Source organism: Hipposideros armiger, unplaced genomic scaffold (genome assembly GCF_001890085.2).
Source record: "Hipposideros armiger isolate ML-2016 unplaced genomic scaffold, ASM189008v1 scaffold_288, whole genome shotgun sequence".
NCBI classification, from domain to species: domain Eukaryota; kingdom Metazoa; phylum Chordata; class Mammalia; order Chiroptera; family Hipposideridae; genus Hipposideros; species Hipposideros armiger.
The window spans coordinates 943,125-962,257 of NW_017731638.1; the positions used below are offsets into that span (position 1 = coordinate 943,125).

Below are 19,133 nucleotides of genomic sequence, written 5' to 3' on the forward strand. Positions count from 1 at the left end.
ATGTCAAGAGCAGTAATGGATTACTATTAACATCCTGTTTATAAGGAAAACAGCAGAAAAAATAGAGCCTCCAGAAGTAGAATCAAAGATTTAGTGGTCCGGGGCCATTTAGTATAAGAACAATCATCCCTCAGGGCATCACTGCAGAAACAGGGCTGTGAAATAAATGATAGTTTTAATGATGGCTATGAATCATCAATAAAAATGTGAATGGTCTACATTATTTCCCATTTAATAAGACTGGATAATATTTTTTTTTAAGTTTAAAAGATGAAAGCTTTTTAAAACATATAGTGATAAAAGGAGCAATTTTTAATTAAATGGAAAGTGTGTTTATGCAGAGTATCTCATTTCCCCACAAAATCACATATATAAAATACCATTGTGACAATTTTGCCATACACCTCACCCAACAAAGTAGTGTGTTTGTATTACAGTGAAAAGAAGACAGTGCAGAAATATTCTTTAACAGCAAAGTTGTGGTTTTTGCCATGAGGGAGGAAAGAGACAGGCTGGTAGTATAGGAATCTCTTCCAGGATGAACGTTCTGCCATTCTTGGGAAGACTACCGTCCCATGTTGACAGAAAGATTTTGTCCTTACATACTCAAAACAGCTGTTTCCTAGAAAGCAGATGCCCAGGGGACATGGAGAGGTTACACAAGAGAAGATGCTAAACGAGACCTACTGCCAATAGACTCGTCTAATTGTCTCTCCTAGTTTTCTCCTCTGTTCTAAGTCTGCTTGATGGGTGCTCACTCTACAGAAGAAAGGAACTAAAAGTCTACTTGTGTGATGGGTACAAAAACATACATCTATCCATGCCCACAGTGTCATGCTCACCCTCACTAGAACTGTTTTGAGGGCCCAAGGTTCATGTCAGTGTCACAGACAAGGGTTTTATGTGAGATAGCGTATTAGTTTTCCATTTCTGCCTAACAAATTACCACAAACTTAGTGACTTAAAATAACACAAATTTATTGTCTCCAGATTGTGGGTCAAGAGTCCAGACAGGCTTGGCTGAGTTCTTCAAGGCTGAGGTAGAGGCACTAGGGAAGAATCTACTTCCAAATACATTCATATTGTTGGTAGAGTTAATTTCCTTGTGGCTGTAGAACTGAGGTCTCTGTTTCCTTGCTGGCTGCCAGCAAATATCCTATCTCTATTCTTAGAGTCTACCTGCTTTGTCTTCTCATGTGGTCCTTTCCATCTTAAAAGCAGTGACAATTCAAGTCTTTCTCACATTTTGAATCTCCCTGTCTTCCTCTTCTGCCTTCTTCTTTTGTCACAACAGGAGAAAGCTCTCCTCTTTTAAGGGCTCATGTGTTTAGTTGGGCCCACTTTGAGAATCTGGATATTTCTTCTATCTAAAGGTCAACTGTGCCATATAACATAGTATATTCACAGAAGTGCTATCTGATCATATTTGTAGGTTCCTGGGATTAGACCAGACATTAGATATTCTGCCAACCATAAACAGATCTGGCATTTCAATAGCCAAACTCCCATTAAAAAATGCAGATATATTTAATTTTTCCATATGACAAAGAATATTATTATTATTAACTTTAAAGAAAGGAGGGAAAGAAATTCAAGAGAACAAAAAACAACTTTCTATGGAAATGAAGGGAACCAATATAAAATGTGTCCTGCCAGGATTCCAAATAAAAGGCAGAATTTAAAAATAAGACACTCCTATGGGGAACCCCCAGATTGAAAGGGCACATTGAACATATGTTTGTCTCTGTTCCTTCTACTGCACTGAAGTTACTTAAAAGAATAAAGATACATAAAAATAGTGTAAATCAACAAGGATAAAGAAGCAGGAGAGGAGAGAACTGACAACAGAGGTCAACAAAGTTTTGTAAGATAGAAAACAGGTTCATAGAACTGACTTAGCTAAATGAGGAAACTTAAATCCAGATGCATTTAGAGAGGATAAAGACTAAGAGAAGCATTATTTAACTAAAAATAGAAAGCACTCTATTTCTCCTGACAAAGCAGAAGTTGGTAGGTTTTTGAAAGCAGGGAGTACTCCCCTTGCAAAGCAAATGTCCAATACGGCTTCAATTTGTTGACACGCATGCAACCCTGTTAAATTAATTAGAACGAACCTCTCAAGAACATCCTTGGTGCTTTTCACTGAAAGGCCTGTGTCTTAGACTAATTTCTGCTGTCTCAAGGTCAATTCATTAGCTTGTCAATGGCTCTCGAGTGAGTTCAGTGGAAGTCCCAAACTGACACTGATCAAAGTTGAAGGAACAGAACTGGCCTTGGGGCCCGCACAGAGCTTTGGGGTTGTTTACCATACTGTGCAATTCTTAAGAACATGGGAAACCTTGCTAATTCTCATGCAATCCCTTAGGACATGGTATTTCTCATCACTCAGAGATTTATTTAGATATACTTAATAAGCAGCCTTTCCTTATCTTCAGAAAATTTGTTCTGTCTTCTGTCTAGAAATTCCTCTCAAAATAGTAGAGGAGTAGAGAGAAATGGGGGATATAACATATCCCGACAGAAAATTGATGCATCTAGTCACCCACACGTGACTTATAAGAACTCAGTGGGATCTAAATGAAATTGGGCTAAAGGAAAGAAAATATATTTAAACATAAGCAAAGACAGATTAGCATAATATTTTTCAGAATCCTGATTCTTATATCTCATACATAATATCATAATAATGTCAATAGCATGGTGAAGGTTTGGTGGTTGGTAAAAATATCCAAGATTTAATAGATTCTGAGCAATCATGCAACTAGGAGTACATTTTAATTCTAAGCTAACAATTCCCCAAACTCTTCAAATCAACCAGAATCCAGAAAACAAAAATGCGTGAGTTTTCTTTTCATATTTTCCATACATATTAATGTACTGTAAGAAAGAGGAGCACCTGTCTCCATTGTAAAGACAGATAAAATATAAAACAAAAACACTAGATAACCTTCCATATGGATATGTTTCCCTGCGTATAAAAAGGCAATTAATATATTAGTTGAATATGCCTCAAAATGTGAAGGTATCACTTTTTGCTTTTGTTGTTTATTTTATAGTGAATTTCACATTCATTGGAGATGGTTGTATAGAGGTAACTAACACCCATTAAATATTAATTGCTCATTTATTAGCACTACTGCATATAAGATGAAAAAGCAATAACAACATAATAATCAAAAAGAATATGAATGCTCTAAAATTTCATGGAGTAATATAGCTCAGAATCTACATAATTTTACCTATTTCAGGGACCCAATATTATCTCAAACTATGCATGGGTTTATCTTATTTTTCCAGTAGCGGTGACAAATTTATAGGGACTATCTATGTTTGCCCATCTCGAGCCCTCTACACCCAAGCAGCATGCATTTCTGAGGTGGTTAGTTTTATATGTGTTTCCTGAGCATTATGACAAGTTCATATTGTCTCTCAGTCTGGGCATCATTTTTTATTCTTTTGTATCCACTAATAATTAGAGCTTGGGACTCTAACATTTTTTTTTTTTATTTTTTTTTTTAGCTGAGCCATCCTGCTACCTGTTGGCAGCTCAGCGGCTGCTCAGCTTGGGCCGAGCATCGAACCGCTGTTGCTCAGAGCTCAAACTCTTGAGCGAGCTCTTAACCAACTGAGCCACTTGGCCGGCCCCTAACAGTCTTGACTTCATGGCAGATGCCTTAGATGAATTTGGGCTAGTCAGTTCATCCCTTGGCTAACATAGTCTATAAAATTAAGAGTGATTTACACTGGCCTTTTCTTAATGTGTACTGTATATACTTCAGGGGAACATTCAGGTAAATCTACTTCTAAAATGTGTATTAAACAGAAACCCAGTGGAGAACTTCAAAATACAAGCTTATAGAGTCAGAATAACATAGAACAAAGGATATTACAGGTCCTACACAGGTCTGTGCTGTAAACATAGTTGGCAGCAGTGATGTTCCTGCCTCATACAATTTGACAAATGTATCCTTTCAGAGCTTTATAATCCTGGGTTAAATAAAACCCAACCACTGTCACTGTTTTAGCCTAGTAAACTCCTGGTCATCCCTCCAAAGTTTTCCTAAATATAAGTAACTTCCCCAGTTCCTACAGGTAGAATTATTATTAGCCTCTCAGTATTCAAGTTTTAGCTCATAGCTCTATGGAATTGTGATAGGTAATATTTTTGTTCATAAGTGTTTCACCTCAGCAACCCTAGAATCTAACCCACTGCTTAAATTCATTACATGAATAAATGAAAGAGCAAATGAATTGAAAATAAGTTGCTTTAGGAAAATCTCTTCCTACATGCTTTCCACTTTAAGGTACCAAACACATAATGTCTTCAACTATCCAGGAAATAGAATAATCATGAAAAATATAGATTTAATAAGGAATTTTAACATTGAGAATTTAGGACTACAAATGTATTCTTAAGAAGCATACAGGCTATATGATTCAATATACGTATTGACATTTGCAATATACACCCAAGAAATCAGTTCTAATTGGGATGTTATTATAATTAGTACTTACCCATAGCCATCGACTCCCTTTGACTGAGTCACCAGTAAGCCCCCAATAGTCACATTCAGAACATTCTCCAGTACTCCGGTCTGTTGAGCAGTGATAAGCTGGTGAGCCAAACCCTGTAATTTGTTAGTTGATAAGGATGTAATCAGGCCAGTTCTCCTTACTGTTGGCAGATCACCAATTTCAGTGACCATTACTTTTGAGATAGTTTCCATGGTGGTGGGTGGTGGGACCTTATATGAACTTATTTCCATCATGAGAGGTCTACGTTGGCCAACTCTGTAATGACTGGCACAAGTCACAGTTGGGCAATTGCGCTTTCTCTTTGCTCTATGGTCAGCAATGGCTTTTAATGTTGCTTCATTGCCAGGCATGTCTTGAATAAATCTGATCTGGTCTTGGCTAATTTGCAGGAAGTCAGTTAGTCTTTTGAGGATCGTGATTTCCCAGCCTTTTTCTGGGACTGAAAACATCACAGTGAAGGCCAAATGAATGGAAACACTTGAGTGTATTTCAATGGGCTTCTCTCCTTGTAGGACAACATACAAGAGATTATCCATGATGCTGAAATAGTTGGAACCAATAGACTCATCCAGCAGTGAGGAAGTTGATTGAACCAGAGTAGGTGGAATGAAACGTTCCCCTAAAAAAACATGGGGGCTCTGGAGTTCATGGTAGAATACAGCCAAGAGAAGCTTGGATGTACTTTTGTTCCCCAATAGAAAAAAACGCAAAACTTGAGGAGTGTGATCCACAAAGCAGACCTTGGTGATTTCCCTTGTAGGTAAAATGGAATAGAAAGTAGATAGAGATCCTGAAGTAAAGCAGGAAGTACTGGCATTTACACTACTAAAAGTGTCAACAAAACCACCGGTCACAGATACAACAGGATAGAACTTCCTCATTGTCCACGTGACATCAACATTGTCAAGAATGACGATCACTTGGTCAGTCTGCTTGCAGATGTAGCCTGGTATCAGGGATCGGTACGTACATTTCTGTTCTTCTCTGAATGTACCTATAAAATAAAGGAAAATAAACAACTGACATATGAACCACAATCTCTCAAAGATGATTTGCAATCCATCACTTCCATCATCATCTATAACCTCATGAAACATTTATTGAACATCTAGGTGTACTAGATACTGAGAATGCAAAAAAGTCTTGGGCAAAATATAAAAAATATGTATGCTAAATGACAGCTATTTAATATAATCTAAATGTATATGTTACATAGCACGTGTTATTTAAAGTTCATAATGGTTATAACAGCTAAGTGTAAAAATAGTTGAATAAATAAAATAATTAAGAAAAAATGAATAATCTCTAAGGCCTCCGTAGTGGAAAAAGAATAGGAGAGATTGAGGTAATACTCAAGTCAATGGGAAAAGAGGTAGAAAAAGGGGGCTGGAACAGAGAACTTATAGAGACATATTAAAATTGAAGAGATATATTGTGACCAGATTGTGAAAGAGTGTTGATGTCAGACTATATAATTTTTCATTCTTTCTTTTTCTCTAAATGAAAAGTAAAGAAATACAAGAAGAGGTGGGGGAAAGAAAGTAATAATTTGGGGATTGTTGGCATTAAATAGAGGCTGAGTTGACAATAATTTAAATGAAAACATTTAAAGGAACATCATTACCCATTATTCCCACTACTAATAATCCTCCTGCCTATGAACCTAGAGTAGTTCTTGTTCTGAATCCACAAGGATATTGTATCTTCCAACAAAGAGAGAGTTCCTTTGATTTAAAACTGATATTTGCAAAATTATTTTGTATTGTTTGCTAGATATTTTAACTTTCCTTAGTGCAAGTTCATCAAAGCAACCGAAACATTGGTACCAAAACAAAACAGAACAAAACAAATCATTACTAAGGTAGCATGTACTACATTTAAGCATGATCTAGCTTCCTCCTACATCCTTCCTTCTCCATGATCTGATCAGAAATCTGTGCCAAAGCTGCCTATGATATCAATACATTTATTCCCAAAATGTTGCTTCAGGACTAGAGCACAAGGTTTACTCATGCCTCACAACAACAGCAACAATAACAGTGGTAAAAATCACAAGGGGAATTGTAAAATATTTCAAACTGAATGACAACATTTTAGCATATCAAAATTTATGGAATGTAGTGAAAACAGTGCTTTGAAGAAAGTTTATATAAATGCTTACATTCCAAAGAATTGTCTAAAAACAATGCCTTATGGTACTTTACATATTTGAAAAGGAGTAAATCCAAACCAAATTAAGTAATAATAAAGGACATAACAAATATAACAGCAGAAATCAATGGTATGAAAACAAACCAACCAGAGAAAGTAAACAAAGCTATAATTTTATTCTTGGAAATATTAACAAATTGAATAATGCTTCTAGATTGCTCAAGGTAAAAAAAGCAAAAATCACCAATTTCAGGAATGAAAGAGGGATTATTGCTACAAATCCTATGACCAAAGGTTAAGAGACTTACAAAGAAACTTTATGCCAATCAATTCAAGAACTTGGGTGAATTAAGGCAAATTCCTTGAAAACTGACACAAGACAAAACAGAAAATTTGAATTGCTCTGCCTCTTAAAGAAATTGAATTTACTAAATTGAATAGCAAATTATTAATTTAAACAGAGATTTAATTATTAAATGTAAAAGAATGGTCACTTTTACATAGCGTGTTTTCTCCCTATGGGCCTTTACTATGGAGATGCTAATGTTAAATCAAGTATTATCTTCAAAAGCAAGGAACCAGTATAAAGGGAATTAATTGCATGATCTTAATAGCCAGAAAATTGTGCTTTGAGACCCTGATGCACCAGTTTCTACTCCAGATGAAATAGCTTCCGTTTTCTAAGCTCTACAGCTCACTCTTTCTTTGTACACGTTTTTTCCCCAGCCATGTTGATACCATTGATTAAATCATTCACAGTCCATCCAATTTTATAGATCTCTGACTTGTTCTTCCTGCTTCTCACCCAGAAGATAAAATGTCTTTTAAGGTGACCTCTACAGATTGCTAAATTCTTGGAACTGTCCTTAAGTAAAATAATTATTTTCTTAGTTAATATGATTCTCAATCATTCTGCTACGAACTAATTATACGTACTTTAATAAATTACTTAAGTTTAGCAGGGATCAGTGTCCTTAAGGGTTATTTCTCAAGGCCAGGAACACAGGAGATGCTCCTCTATATGTATTAGCTGGTCGACATGTAATGTGCTTTTCAAAATTCCTATTCTTCAAATCATTTTTATCTATTCTTGCCAAGTCTCTAGTTATAAGATTATTATTCTAGAGTTTAAATGCATTTTGAACTAACCCATTAAAACAATAATAATAGAGTATACAACAAAAAAATTATTATGAGAATTGCTCCTTGAATTGATGTTAATATGATAGTTCAATACTGTGAAAAATTCAGCTATTTCATATGAGACCATAAAATTGAAATGATGACTAATTACATCTGTATACATTTTCTTGTGTTCTTGAATCACATAATTAATTTGTCCACAACAAGCTTCTGTTGTGACACAATATTTTATCTTGACTGAGGCAAGGAATTCAATAAACATTTATTGGGGTTCTCTGTGTATGCTTAACCTGCTAATAGTAAGAAGATTTTGTTAATAGCTATATCACCTCTCTCTTCAAGAATAAGGAAGGAGTTGTCTTTCTGTTATTATTAAGAACTGTGATGTGATTAGGGATTAAATGCCAAGCACATATGGCTACAAATATGTGTCAATTATGTGCTTGTTTAAACTTAGCCAGTTACCTTCCCCATTTCAGAGTAATGTGAATTACATGCATTGTTTTTATTCCTAATGTATTTCTTTTTTATGTTTTGAACTCTGTGTCTAAACATCCTAGTATGAAAGAAACACATATATATGTTCTGATTCCTGAGCCATTTGGTTGGAGATTTACCACTATGACCTTCATTATTTATTATTATTATTTTTAAGCTGAGCCATCCTGCCACCTGTTGGCAGCTCAGTGGCAGCTCATCTTGGGCCGGGCATCAAACTGCTGTTGCTCAGAGATCACACACTTGAGCGAGCTCTCACTATGACCTTCATGAAGTCAATAATTGGTGTCTCTTAATTTAAGTAAAAAGAGTTTCAAGAAATGTTGGTTATTTCAAAGTAGTCTCCCCACACCTTCCTTCCCATACCCCATAAAATGGAGGACATATCCATTTGATCCAATGTAAGTATAAAGAATATTTAAATTATTTCTTTGGTTCAGCTCTTCCTGACAAAATGTAAAACAAACAGGACACTTTCTTTCTAAAATCAGAGACTCTTTACAATTGTTGCTATCCTAGAAATAATACTGTATAAAACCAAAATCTGTAATAAATACATATGAATTATATTTTAATGCTATCCGGGGTTTCTCTAGCCCAACGTGTCTCAGAAGTCAGAGCTGAAGTTTCTTTGATGGTAGTATGGGAATAATGATTGAGGACAGCCCAACTTCTTTGTAAATGGGATAAAGCTGCATACAGGTAGCATTTTCCCACTGGGGAAAAATATGATTTATATAGTGGATACATTGTTATAGTTAACTAGAAAATCCTTCTTTTATAAAGGAAGTTAAAAGAGGCAAAAAAAGTAATAATTCCACTAAACAATTGTATAGTCTCTTCCGGTAGTACATGCTTCCTTCTAGCAGGAATATCTACCTCAGAGTTTTGACAAGGATTCTATACAAAGGACATGCCCTCTGTGAGCTGAAAAGTAGATTCTTTTAAATTAATTAATAGTTAATACAATTAACTGAAGTAAATCAGCCTGGCACTCAAGATGAGATTGTAAAAAGCAGCTAATGCACAACTATGATCATTCAGAGCGTCATAAAATGTAGGTGGAAAAAAGTCAGATTGTTATATTTAGACACAAGCTGAAGTTTCTGCAGATAAGACAGAACCCATAAAAAGGGAGAGACTGATATTGGATGAATGACAAGTTGAATGGCTATGAGAGAGCAAGGTCCAGAGCCCTTTAAAAGCAGGTTGGATTTGATGGGTCAAGAGACTCCATCTCTCATGGAGCAGGAAGGCAGACAGAAAGTGGTTGTGCAGGTGAAGGTGGCTGGGAGACTGAAGGCACTCCTAGCTGCTGGGACATGTGTGGCAAAGTAAAGTCATCAACTAAAAGTCAAGTATGAGGGCATATGTTAGGGTTTGGGATGAGGGAGAGAGAATGGGTGGAATGTTTGTAGATTGAGAAAATGGCATGAAACTGTCATTGTGCAAGAGGGGTGGACCCAGTCATTCTGGATTTTAGTGCTTATGCAATGTTTGGGAACCTGTCTATAAAAGTAGATACAAAATAGTTAATTCAAAATTAGGAATACGAGTCAATATTAGTTAAAATGAGAAAAAAAAATCACAACACAATTATAAATTTAAACCTCATCAAGGCATAATAAACTCTAAAAAAAAGTAATATTGTTAATTAATTACCCAACACACCTGTTTTCATATACTTTTACTGCACACTTTTGTGTAGCTGCTTTATATGACAACAATGTAGTATTTTTTGTAGAGGGGACAGAACGGTAATCTGGTCTTCCCTTGAGCCTGGATGATTGACATTTGTTGACTATCATGGTAGTTTAAAAGTGTTACTTGTAGCTTCACAACTCCTAATTGGAAATACATAAATGTTTGGAATTGTTAGAAAATGTGACAAATTTCCTGGAAAGTTTTTCTCATGTATGAACTATAATATTTGAATAAATTTGCACATAATAACTTTTATGACAATGTTGCTTGAAGCCCCACTTCTCCTCCACTTCTTACTTTCTTTTCATGCCTCAGGATACATTCGTATCACAGTGTAAACTAGTGTCTGGCTCCTGCATGTCACAGCATGGTGAGTTGACATGAGTGGCTAGTAAGAACTGGATATAGAAGTGATTGTGAACCATAAAAACTAAACTTTATTAAACCTACATCAAATGTATGTCCACCTCAATGTCCCCTTAGCTAGATCCTAAAAATGCTTGTGGCTACTCCATTGTCACTCAACCTCATAGTACTTATAGTGAATGAGAATTTAGAGTGTAAAGAGAGCATTATCTTAAATTTTAGTTAAACTCTCTCAATTTTGCAAATTTTACAGAAACATAGGGCCATGCAAACACATTGCTAATGGGTTCCTTTTGGGGTCTTGGAAGTGGCCCATGTAAGTGAGGACTCTGAAACTTAAACTTGATCACCTTCACCTTCACCTTCCCTGAAACCTAAGTCAGCCTGTGTCATGGAAAGTGGATGAATAAATGCCTTGGGTATACCTGATAAGATGGCATGGACAAATACAATGGCTGGTCTCACTGAAGGTTGGGTTTCTGCCTGTTACTGACAAGAGGGTCACAGGTATTTGCAAATAACTAATTATAATGAAGCATAGCACACCTCAGGTACATAAGGAGGGAAATAAAGCAAGGGGTGCTTATGTATGTCAAAGAAAGGTCTGTGGTCATGGACTTGATATCACAAAGAAAGAAAGGGCCCTTGAACAAGCCAGCTGGAAAGGCATGAATCATGGTCATAAAGTAGGACACTTGAGTTCATGATTTTGAAAGTTGATGGTGATGACGATTTCAATACTATGACTGTGTGGTAAGTGGTAATAAGTGGTAAGGTAGAAAGTAAAAAAAAAAAAAATACTTGAAAAAAATAACAACGCCAACTAACATTTATTTAGGATTTTCTCTGTGCCAGGTATTCTAGAGAGGCCATGAAGACAAGTTGAGCAGTAAGAGTCTGAACATACAAATACAAACAAAGACCAGACCATATATAAAAATAAAACTCTGACCCACAATCTGCAGTTAACAGTCTAAGAAGCCAGCCCATTATTGGTAGCAACCAGTCCAGGATGACCAAACAATAACCCCTGAAATAATCAGCACTGAACAGCTAGTATTTGATTAATAGCTATCAGCTTCCCTAATTTTGTTCCTACCTCCCTTCCTTCGTTCCTTCCCTCCATTCTTCCTTCCCTAACCTCCTTTACCTAAAACTTAATGACAAGTTTAATTACCCATAGTTTATAGATAGACAAATTGACTCACAGCAATTTTGACTCGTATAATTATTTAGTAATGAGGAAGAGAGATGGAAGAGAAAAGCATACTTCTAAACTTCTACCTATGCCTCTGGCAAAATAAAATGCAATCCAAATACCTTCATTTTGGGACTGTATTTAGATCTAGAGTCAGTCAGCTGTGATGATTAATACTGTGAAAGGGGTGCTGTAATAATCAGGACTTCTCTCTATACAACGTATTGAAAGGAACTCATGCAAAAGTTTTTGGTTATTTGTCTAATCACATATTTGGTGAGATTCCATTTGCTTTTTTGTATTACCACTTGGCCTTTTTGATATTTTAGCATACTATCCCAGAAGTATAAATGTACAACCACAAATTTAACAAAGGCAATAGCCTAAAGATTATCAGCAAATAACATTATTTATTGTTATTGACAAATTTGGAATCCTGGTGTTCATAAATAAGACATTGTATTTTTATTTCTCCAGAATTTACCAATGACTAACAGACAGGGTGGCTGATCAGTATCTTACCATTCATTTTCCTATTTCATCTTCAGAGTTCATCAATTATAGTATTTTAATTTTGATGTGAAGAAAAACAAAGCACACAGAAGCAATGCATTAAGGTTCCAGAACTGCTTACTGGGTGTAGTTATTAACTGTGGAGGAGAATACACATTTCCTTAAGAGAGGGCTATGCATACAGGTAACTCCCCCTGCCACAGCTGGCAGAAGCCTAGTTTCCCGTCTAAATAGCATCCCATCTTTTATTCCTCTGCATTTCGTTCCTTCTTGCTTCTCTCATTTGGGGAAGGTTTTGTTTTGAGTAATGATTATCTTTCTCACTTGTTTTTGTCTTTCCTTTCCCTACTTCTCTACATGGCCTTATCTGCCAGTCACAATTTTTGTGGTCTGCAATTCTGATCACTTTTAAATGAAACCCATGCTGGCTTTGGTAATCATAATGTCATTTACAATTTACCACTAGACACATTTATTCAGTTAGTAGCACACTGGAGAAAGAGAACTCCATATGAACTCACCGTGAAAGGCCTAATCTGATTATTTCCTCATGAAAATCCAGGCAGGGGTGCTTGTAAGAGGGGTTGAGAGAAGAAGGGGGAAAAAAAAAAAAAGCAAGGTCTGGCCACAGCTGACTTTCATAATCAATGTGAATAGATAAGTGACACAGCCTGTCAGGGGCAGCCGTCGAGTCACCCCAGGGCATTCCTCTCCAAAAGGCAAGAGTGGACAGGACTTAATAAATGCTGAGTGACCAGTGAGCATTGGCTTGCCATATGCTATTGCACTCAAGGTGGACAAGAACAGTGATACAGTCCAGAAGCTTCTCTCTAAGTGGGGGAAATTAGATTAAGAGGCTGTATTTGTATGTGCATATGTGCACATGAGCACTTGCTTTGTGTATACCTGAACATCCTGGAATAGCCTAGACATACAATATGCTCTGCCCACCTTTCCCTACATTGGAAACCATAGGCCTAAAAACCAAGAAAGAAGGCAAGTTCGGATCGTCTGGTGGAGGAGGAGAAAGAGGAAGAAGGTGCATATGTGTGTGAGTGTGTGTATGTATACTCAGGTTGCTTCCAGGGTTCTAACACATATTAACTTTGTGTCAATATTTGTCCTTCCTGTCGTGAAATGAGGATTTTCCACCTCATTTCACGTTTGAAAAGAAAATATGCCAAAGGGGTCTTCTTTGCTAGGAAAAAAAAAAATGAAAAGGAAAAAAAAGGAAACAACTTCTATCCTTTATTTAGAAAGATGGATCCGAAGGAAAGAAAAAAAGTATTTTTAAAATAAATGTTTTGACTCAAAGGCACATGGAATCCTTCCATCTTCCCCTTTTCAACAAAAGAGAAAAATTTATATGTTTAAAATTGAATGAAATACATCAACATTAATGATTTTTTTTCCTCGAGGTTAACACCACCATTTCCCTCAATAATTTTTTTTAGCCATTTTGTGATGATTTCACAATTCATGGTACAGTAAAGTATAGGAGATTTTGACAAAAACAAAGTATATAATCATTCTCTTATTTTCAAGAAATGAAAAGAAATGATTTACAATTCTTTTCTGTCAAACAACATTTACACCTCATTATTTCTAATTTAACAAATATAAATGGCCACAGATCAAATGAAGTGAAGACAGGTTGGATTTATCCTCATTCATATATGTTGTCATAGACCCTCAGGGCATGAGTATTGAAACTCCAAAATCTCAAAGCTATATTCCTAAATACACAAAGGGAGTAACTGAAATCTTGGAAAAAGGTATTAAAGAAAATATATTTTGCTCATACTAGAGATAATAGAGAAAAACTGTCTGCCTTTTTTAGAGTAGAGAATTCTAGCTAAAAATTATTTTTAAAACTTAAAAACTAATGGGCATGTGTTACATTTGTAAGGTAAAGGTAAATTGAGAGTGATGTTCTCATGCGTAATAGATTTGATAATAGATGACAGGAAACACCACCTCATTAATTTGGAGTCTAGAATTACAGGTCTTTAAAGGCTAGTGAATGACCACGGTATGGTAGTTCTGGTCATTATAAAAGAGATAAGTACATACTCATATGCTTGCACATATACCTGTACACAGAGATAGTGGTATGATAAGAAAATGTAACGAGAAACTTAAAGGTCATTTCATTGAAAAAGTACAACACGTATTCAAAGTTTAGATCCTGGAGCTTCAGAATTAAGGCATTTTCATGTTGGGTTTCATAATTGGCTAGGCAGTGGCCCTCAGGGGAACAGTCTCTTCTGGTGTCCTCCTCAATGAGGAAGACAGCAGTCTAAAAGCTGGTGGCTGGTGTGGGGAAGTGGCTTCCAATTTTGGGGAGTCAAGAGAGGATAGAAAAGAGATCACCAAGTGTAAAGACAGCCCTAAAGGAATGAAGACACTGCCCGGAACCAGGAAGCTGCTGGATGAGGAACGCACACACCTGCAGGCATGTGGGCTGATGGACTTCAGCAACAGTTGTTTATAGGATCTGTCACTTTCAGAACAATCTCACTGAAGTTCTTGTACTTGGGTCTACTTTCCAAGTTATGTCATATCTTGGAAAGATAACAATGGTAGCCAAATGAATTCCATTAATTTGGAATACATTTCTAAACTAATCTGAGAAAAATGGAAAGCACATAAAACCAACCATTACGTGAAACAAGGATGCCTGTAAGGCCTTACGTGAAAATCTGTTTTTGTCTGTGTTCTCTGGGTATTTTGAAACATTTGTTCCCTTTTCATAAAAGTGTTACTTTGAGGGGAAAAAAATGATCAGGAGATCAAAATAAGTGATAGAATGACAATGAAGATGGGCAGTAGAGTCAGATATGTATCAAATAGATCCTCCTGAATCAACCATTTTTCCTTTTTACTTTTTTAAATTAAAAAAAACCCTTACTTTTATTGAAGTAAGTCCATTCAAATGTGTTCCAGAAGACTATTTTGTATACTTCTATTATTTCGATATATATCATCTGTATTTTTCTTGAAATAAGTGGCTTAGAAAGTGTTTTTGTATTTTTGTCATTTTGTTGTATTATGATTTGACTTGCAAACATCAATGGGTATGGTCTCAATTATGATTTTTATTCTCTGAATACTACATTGAAAACAGCCAAAGCAAACGCAAGTTCAGGAAGTATAGCTTAGGGGGTGACAGATCAAGCTTTCAAATCAGAGAAACTTGCATTGCAACCCTGGCTCTACCACTTTCTAGCTGCAAAACCACAGGCGAGTTATTTATCCTGTCTTTGACTCAGTTACCCCATTTTTAAAAAGGATTGAGAATAGTATAAATGAGATGATGTGTGTGCAGAGTTGGGGACAAACACGTCCTAATAAATATAAGCTGTTACGTTTGCCATAATAAAAAAACAAAGAGGGAGGAATATTTTAAAAAATACTTTATGCTCTCCTTTCACCTTTTTTGAGTAGCCTCATCTCAGACTAATAATATTTGCCTTGAAATCTGAAACAGTACCTGTTCCTAAGTGTTGCAAGCATTCATAAGAAACAGGTTACAGGTGAAGAAAATGATAAAACGTGGACATAAAATCTCTGTTTTCAGAAAATTTGGGCAAGAAATACATACATACATACATATGTGTATGTGCACACACATGCACATGTGTGTCTGTAAGCGGCACACCTATTTTTTCCACTAATCAAAAAAATAAATATAAACCTGCAAAATTCAAGATGGTTTTCCTTTTCAACTAATCTTAACTTTTCCCTTTATTTCTTTTGTAATATTCTCCATCCCTACCCCACCCTTTCTGTCACCCTCCTATTTCATTTTTGCTAGCAAACCTTGATTGTCAGCTTAAAAAAAAAGAAAAAAAAAGTGATGTTCATGGCTTAGATTCAAGGTAGGGGCCGCCAACAGCATCCCTTACAAATACAATTCGGGTACACTGTTTCCCCAGAATGATAAACTTATCACCTCTCCAGCCCTCAGTTTGAAGCTGCAGCAGTAATTCTGCTGGATGCCAAAACTAAAATGAATGTGACTGTGCCCTGCCCAGCTCTGAGCTGTGGCTGTAATGAGATTTGAATGGGAAGCCCCGGACACAATAAATCTGCGCCATATGTGACCATTTCCTGTGTCAGTTCCTTTCTCATAACCAGTGGAGACTTTTTTTTTCCCTCTCATGACCCCACACCATGACTCTGAAATCTTTCATGGCTGCTTATGAGCCTCAGGCTTTTTGCAGCAGTTGTATAAATAAATGAATTTGACAGCAAACATCATAACAGTTAGCAGTAATGTGTGTTTGCCACAAGTGCCTGTACTGCTCACTGGAGAAATGGCAGAGGAAACAGCTTGTTTTGTTACCTAAACAAAAGTAGTTTCATTTGACAAGTGGTGAAAGAATTAGTCAAATAAACTTGAAATCCACTAGGACTATTTTTGCCAAGTCTCCCTGCCAGGGAAATGTTCCCAGCTCCTCGGTGCCCACGACTCACGAGATAAATGTCCCCCTTTTATTCTGAGATAAAGATCTGGGCTGGGAATACAAAACCTTTGGCTGATATTTTTGTATTAATCTTCTTTGCAAGGCAAGACTGTCATGCATGGGAACTCAGGTACAGCAAAGGGTTTCCAAGGAAGCAGACAAGCCAAGGAGGACAGTTCAGGTGAGAAGGAGGCGGGGTGACAATGATGACCCCACTCACTGATTACTGTGGGAAGCAACCTGAAGCTTATGAGTGCTTCCTTTTACATCTCATTTCCTTTATTCAAGAAATAAAATCTGCACACCAGTTACTGAAAGGAAGTTAACATTTTCCCTGTATCTCCTTAGACCCAGTAGAATGAAATTGCCAATGTTTATGAATTTGTGGTCAATTTAGATCAGCACAGAATGAGTGTAGATTTTCCTCAGTTATGTAGTTTGGTTGTTTTATAAGTTCTCATATTTTTCTGCTCCTCCACTGGCATCTCAGTGCCAATCCCATTGTCCTAGCCTTGGAGGGTATTACAGCACAGTGGTCATTCCTATGGACTCTGGTTATGTACATGGACTCCGGTGCAAACTGCGTAGGCTCCAAGCCTGCCTCCACTACTGCTACTTGCTTTGTGTGATCTTAGGCACATAACTTAACTTTACTGGGCCTGTTTCCTCCTTCACAAAGTGGAAAGAAAGATGGTACAGTATCAAGCTCATAAGGTGGCTGTGACAATTAAATGTATTTTGAAAGGCTCAGAACAGTGCTTGGGACATAATGTGATGTTGTTGTTATTATTGTCACTATTATGCCAAACAACAACAAAAAAAACCATAGTCGCACATTCCTTTAAGTCAATTACCAATAATTTAAGGTGTAAGTTCAGCATTACTTTAAATAAAAATATCATCTGTACCTTGAAAATAGTTTTTTAGATTTACAATCTTTTTAAAGTGGTAATTTTGTCATGGTAGAATAATCATTGTCTCTAGAACATTCTCATGTTTAACGGAGATGTCACTGATTAGGGAATAAAAGTAGAGAGCTATCACCAACTAATGGGTCTTTGCCCAGGTATATGTTTTGTTCTATTTTTCTTTTTTTCAATTAATTACAGGCATACCTTGTTTTATTGTGCTTCACTTTATTGTACCTTATGAATGTTGCGTTTTTATAAACTGAAGGCAAGATCCTCTTCCAGCAAAAAGATTACAGTTTGTTTTATTGTGGTGGCCTGGAACGAATCCGCAATATCTCTGAGGTATGCCTGTATTAAAATGATTCAATCAAGTGTTTTGCTTGTGTGATAATATGTTAAAACGTACCTTAAAACTTTGGAAGGTATGGATTATAATCCGTATCAACAGATATTTTAATTTATAGAGAGCCTACTACCTACACAATAGATTCCTAGTGTCTCTGTTTTAACTAACTGACAAAGCCACTTGAACACACATTTCTCTATTCCTAGTCTAACTATTTCTAAGGAGAAAAGTCAGAAATATTAATGTATTGAACTGTGTAAAAATAAATGAATTAAGTTTTGCTCTTAGAGCAGTACTAATAAAACTTGGAAAAGGCGTGTCAAGTGAAGGTAAGGAACCATTTGACTTTATAAAACAATGGTGAACCAGATGGGGACAAAATGAGGTTGGTTGTGATTGGAAGGGGGTGGTGTTTGCTAGAAAACCAAATATATGAGGTGACATCATCCTATGGTAAAACAGGTTTAAGAGAGATTCCATATATAGTAAACTGAACTGAAAACCCCATCTTTTCATTGCTCCTTGTGTATATAGGCTGCAATACTACATCTAGGAAACTTCTCAGAAATTGGTCCATGAGAAAATGGTTTCATCCCCTAGGCAACCTCACTGTCGAGAAATGTCATCTGCCAAAATGCTCTCCATACTACTTCTAAATCCTTTTCCAAGACCTGCTTCTAGAATGCATATTCTGACTCACCTTAAGATTCCCAGAGGTGAAGATTTCAAGTGATCAATAACTCCAACTATTCACATCTGACATGGCAATCAAGACAGAGCTGAGCAGTATCTTCCTTGATTGTCCAGCCACTTCTACCATCTCTTAAGTAGCAGATGAATACTGCCATATGTAAAATATTTTTTTTTCTGAGTTAAAGGGAAATCTGAAGGGGTAGAAAAACCCTAAATGACCAGTAAGCTTAATCAAGCATTGTGGAGCTGTAAAAAGAACTGTTCAGCGAGTTCTTGATTATTTTTAGGGTATGTGTGAACACATATAAGGCTAGGCTTACCTCACGGAGTGACAGGCTTGTACTTTTCTATCCTCTCATGACTGAGTAGAATTATTAGTCCTTAATCATTGAGCAGAAGTAACAAGTGTCCCTTTTGAGCCATACAATTTCATGGAAAGAGATGGGAAACTACAGGCCATAGGCCAAATCCAGCCCACTGGCTACTATTGTAAATAAAGTTTTATTAGAACATAGCCCACACTTATTTGTTTACATATTGTGAACGATTATAAACAGTGCTTTTGCACTGTAATAGCGAAGTTGAATAATTGTGACAGAAACTCT

General features: G+C 36.3%; 1 protein-coding gene across 3 annotated transcripts in view; it reads right to left on the reverse strand.

The window, feature by feature from the left end:
• The window catches only part of PKHD1 (PKHD1 ciliary IPT domain containing fibrocystin/polyductin), a 460,535-nt gene that overhangs the window by 50,610 nt on the left and 390,792 nt on the right, over positions 1-19,133 (reverse strand). For all 3 annotated transcript variants that reach the window (XM_019658751.1, XM_019658750.1, XM_019658752.1), the window contains one exon: positions 4,516-5,530. In XM_019658751.1, the coding sequence (XP_019514296.1) occupies positions 4,516-5,530 (1,015 nt within the window). The remainder of the gene's footprint in view (positions 1-4,515; positions 5,531-19,133) is intronic.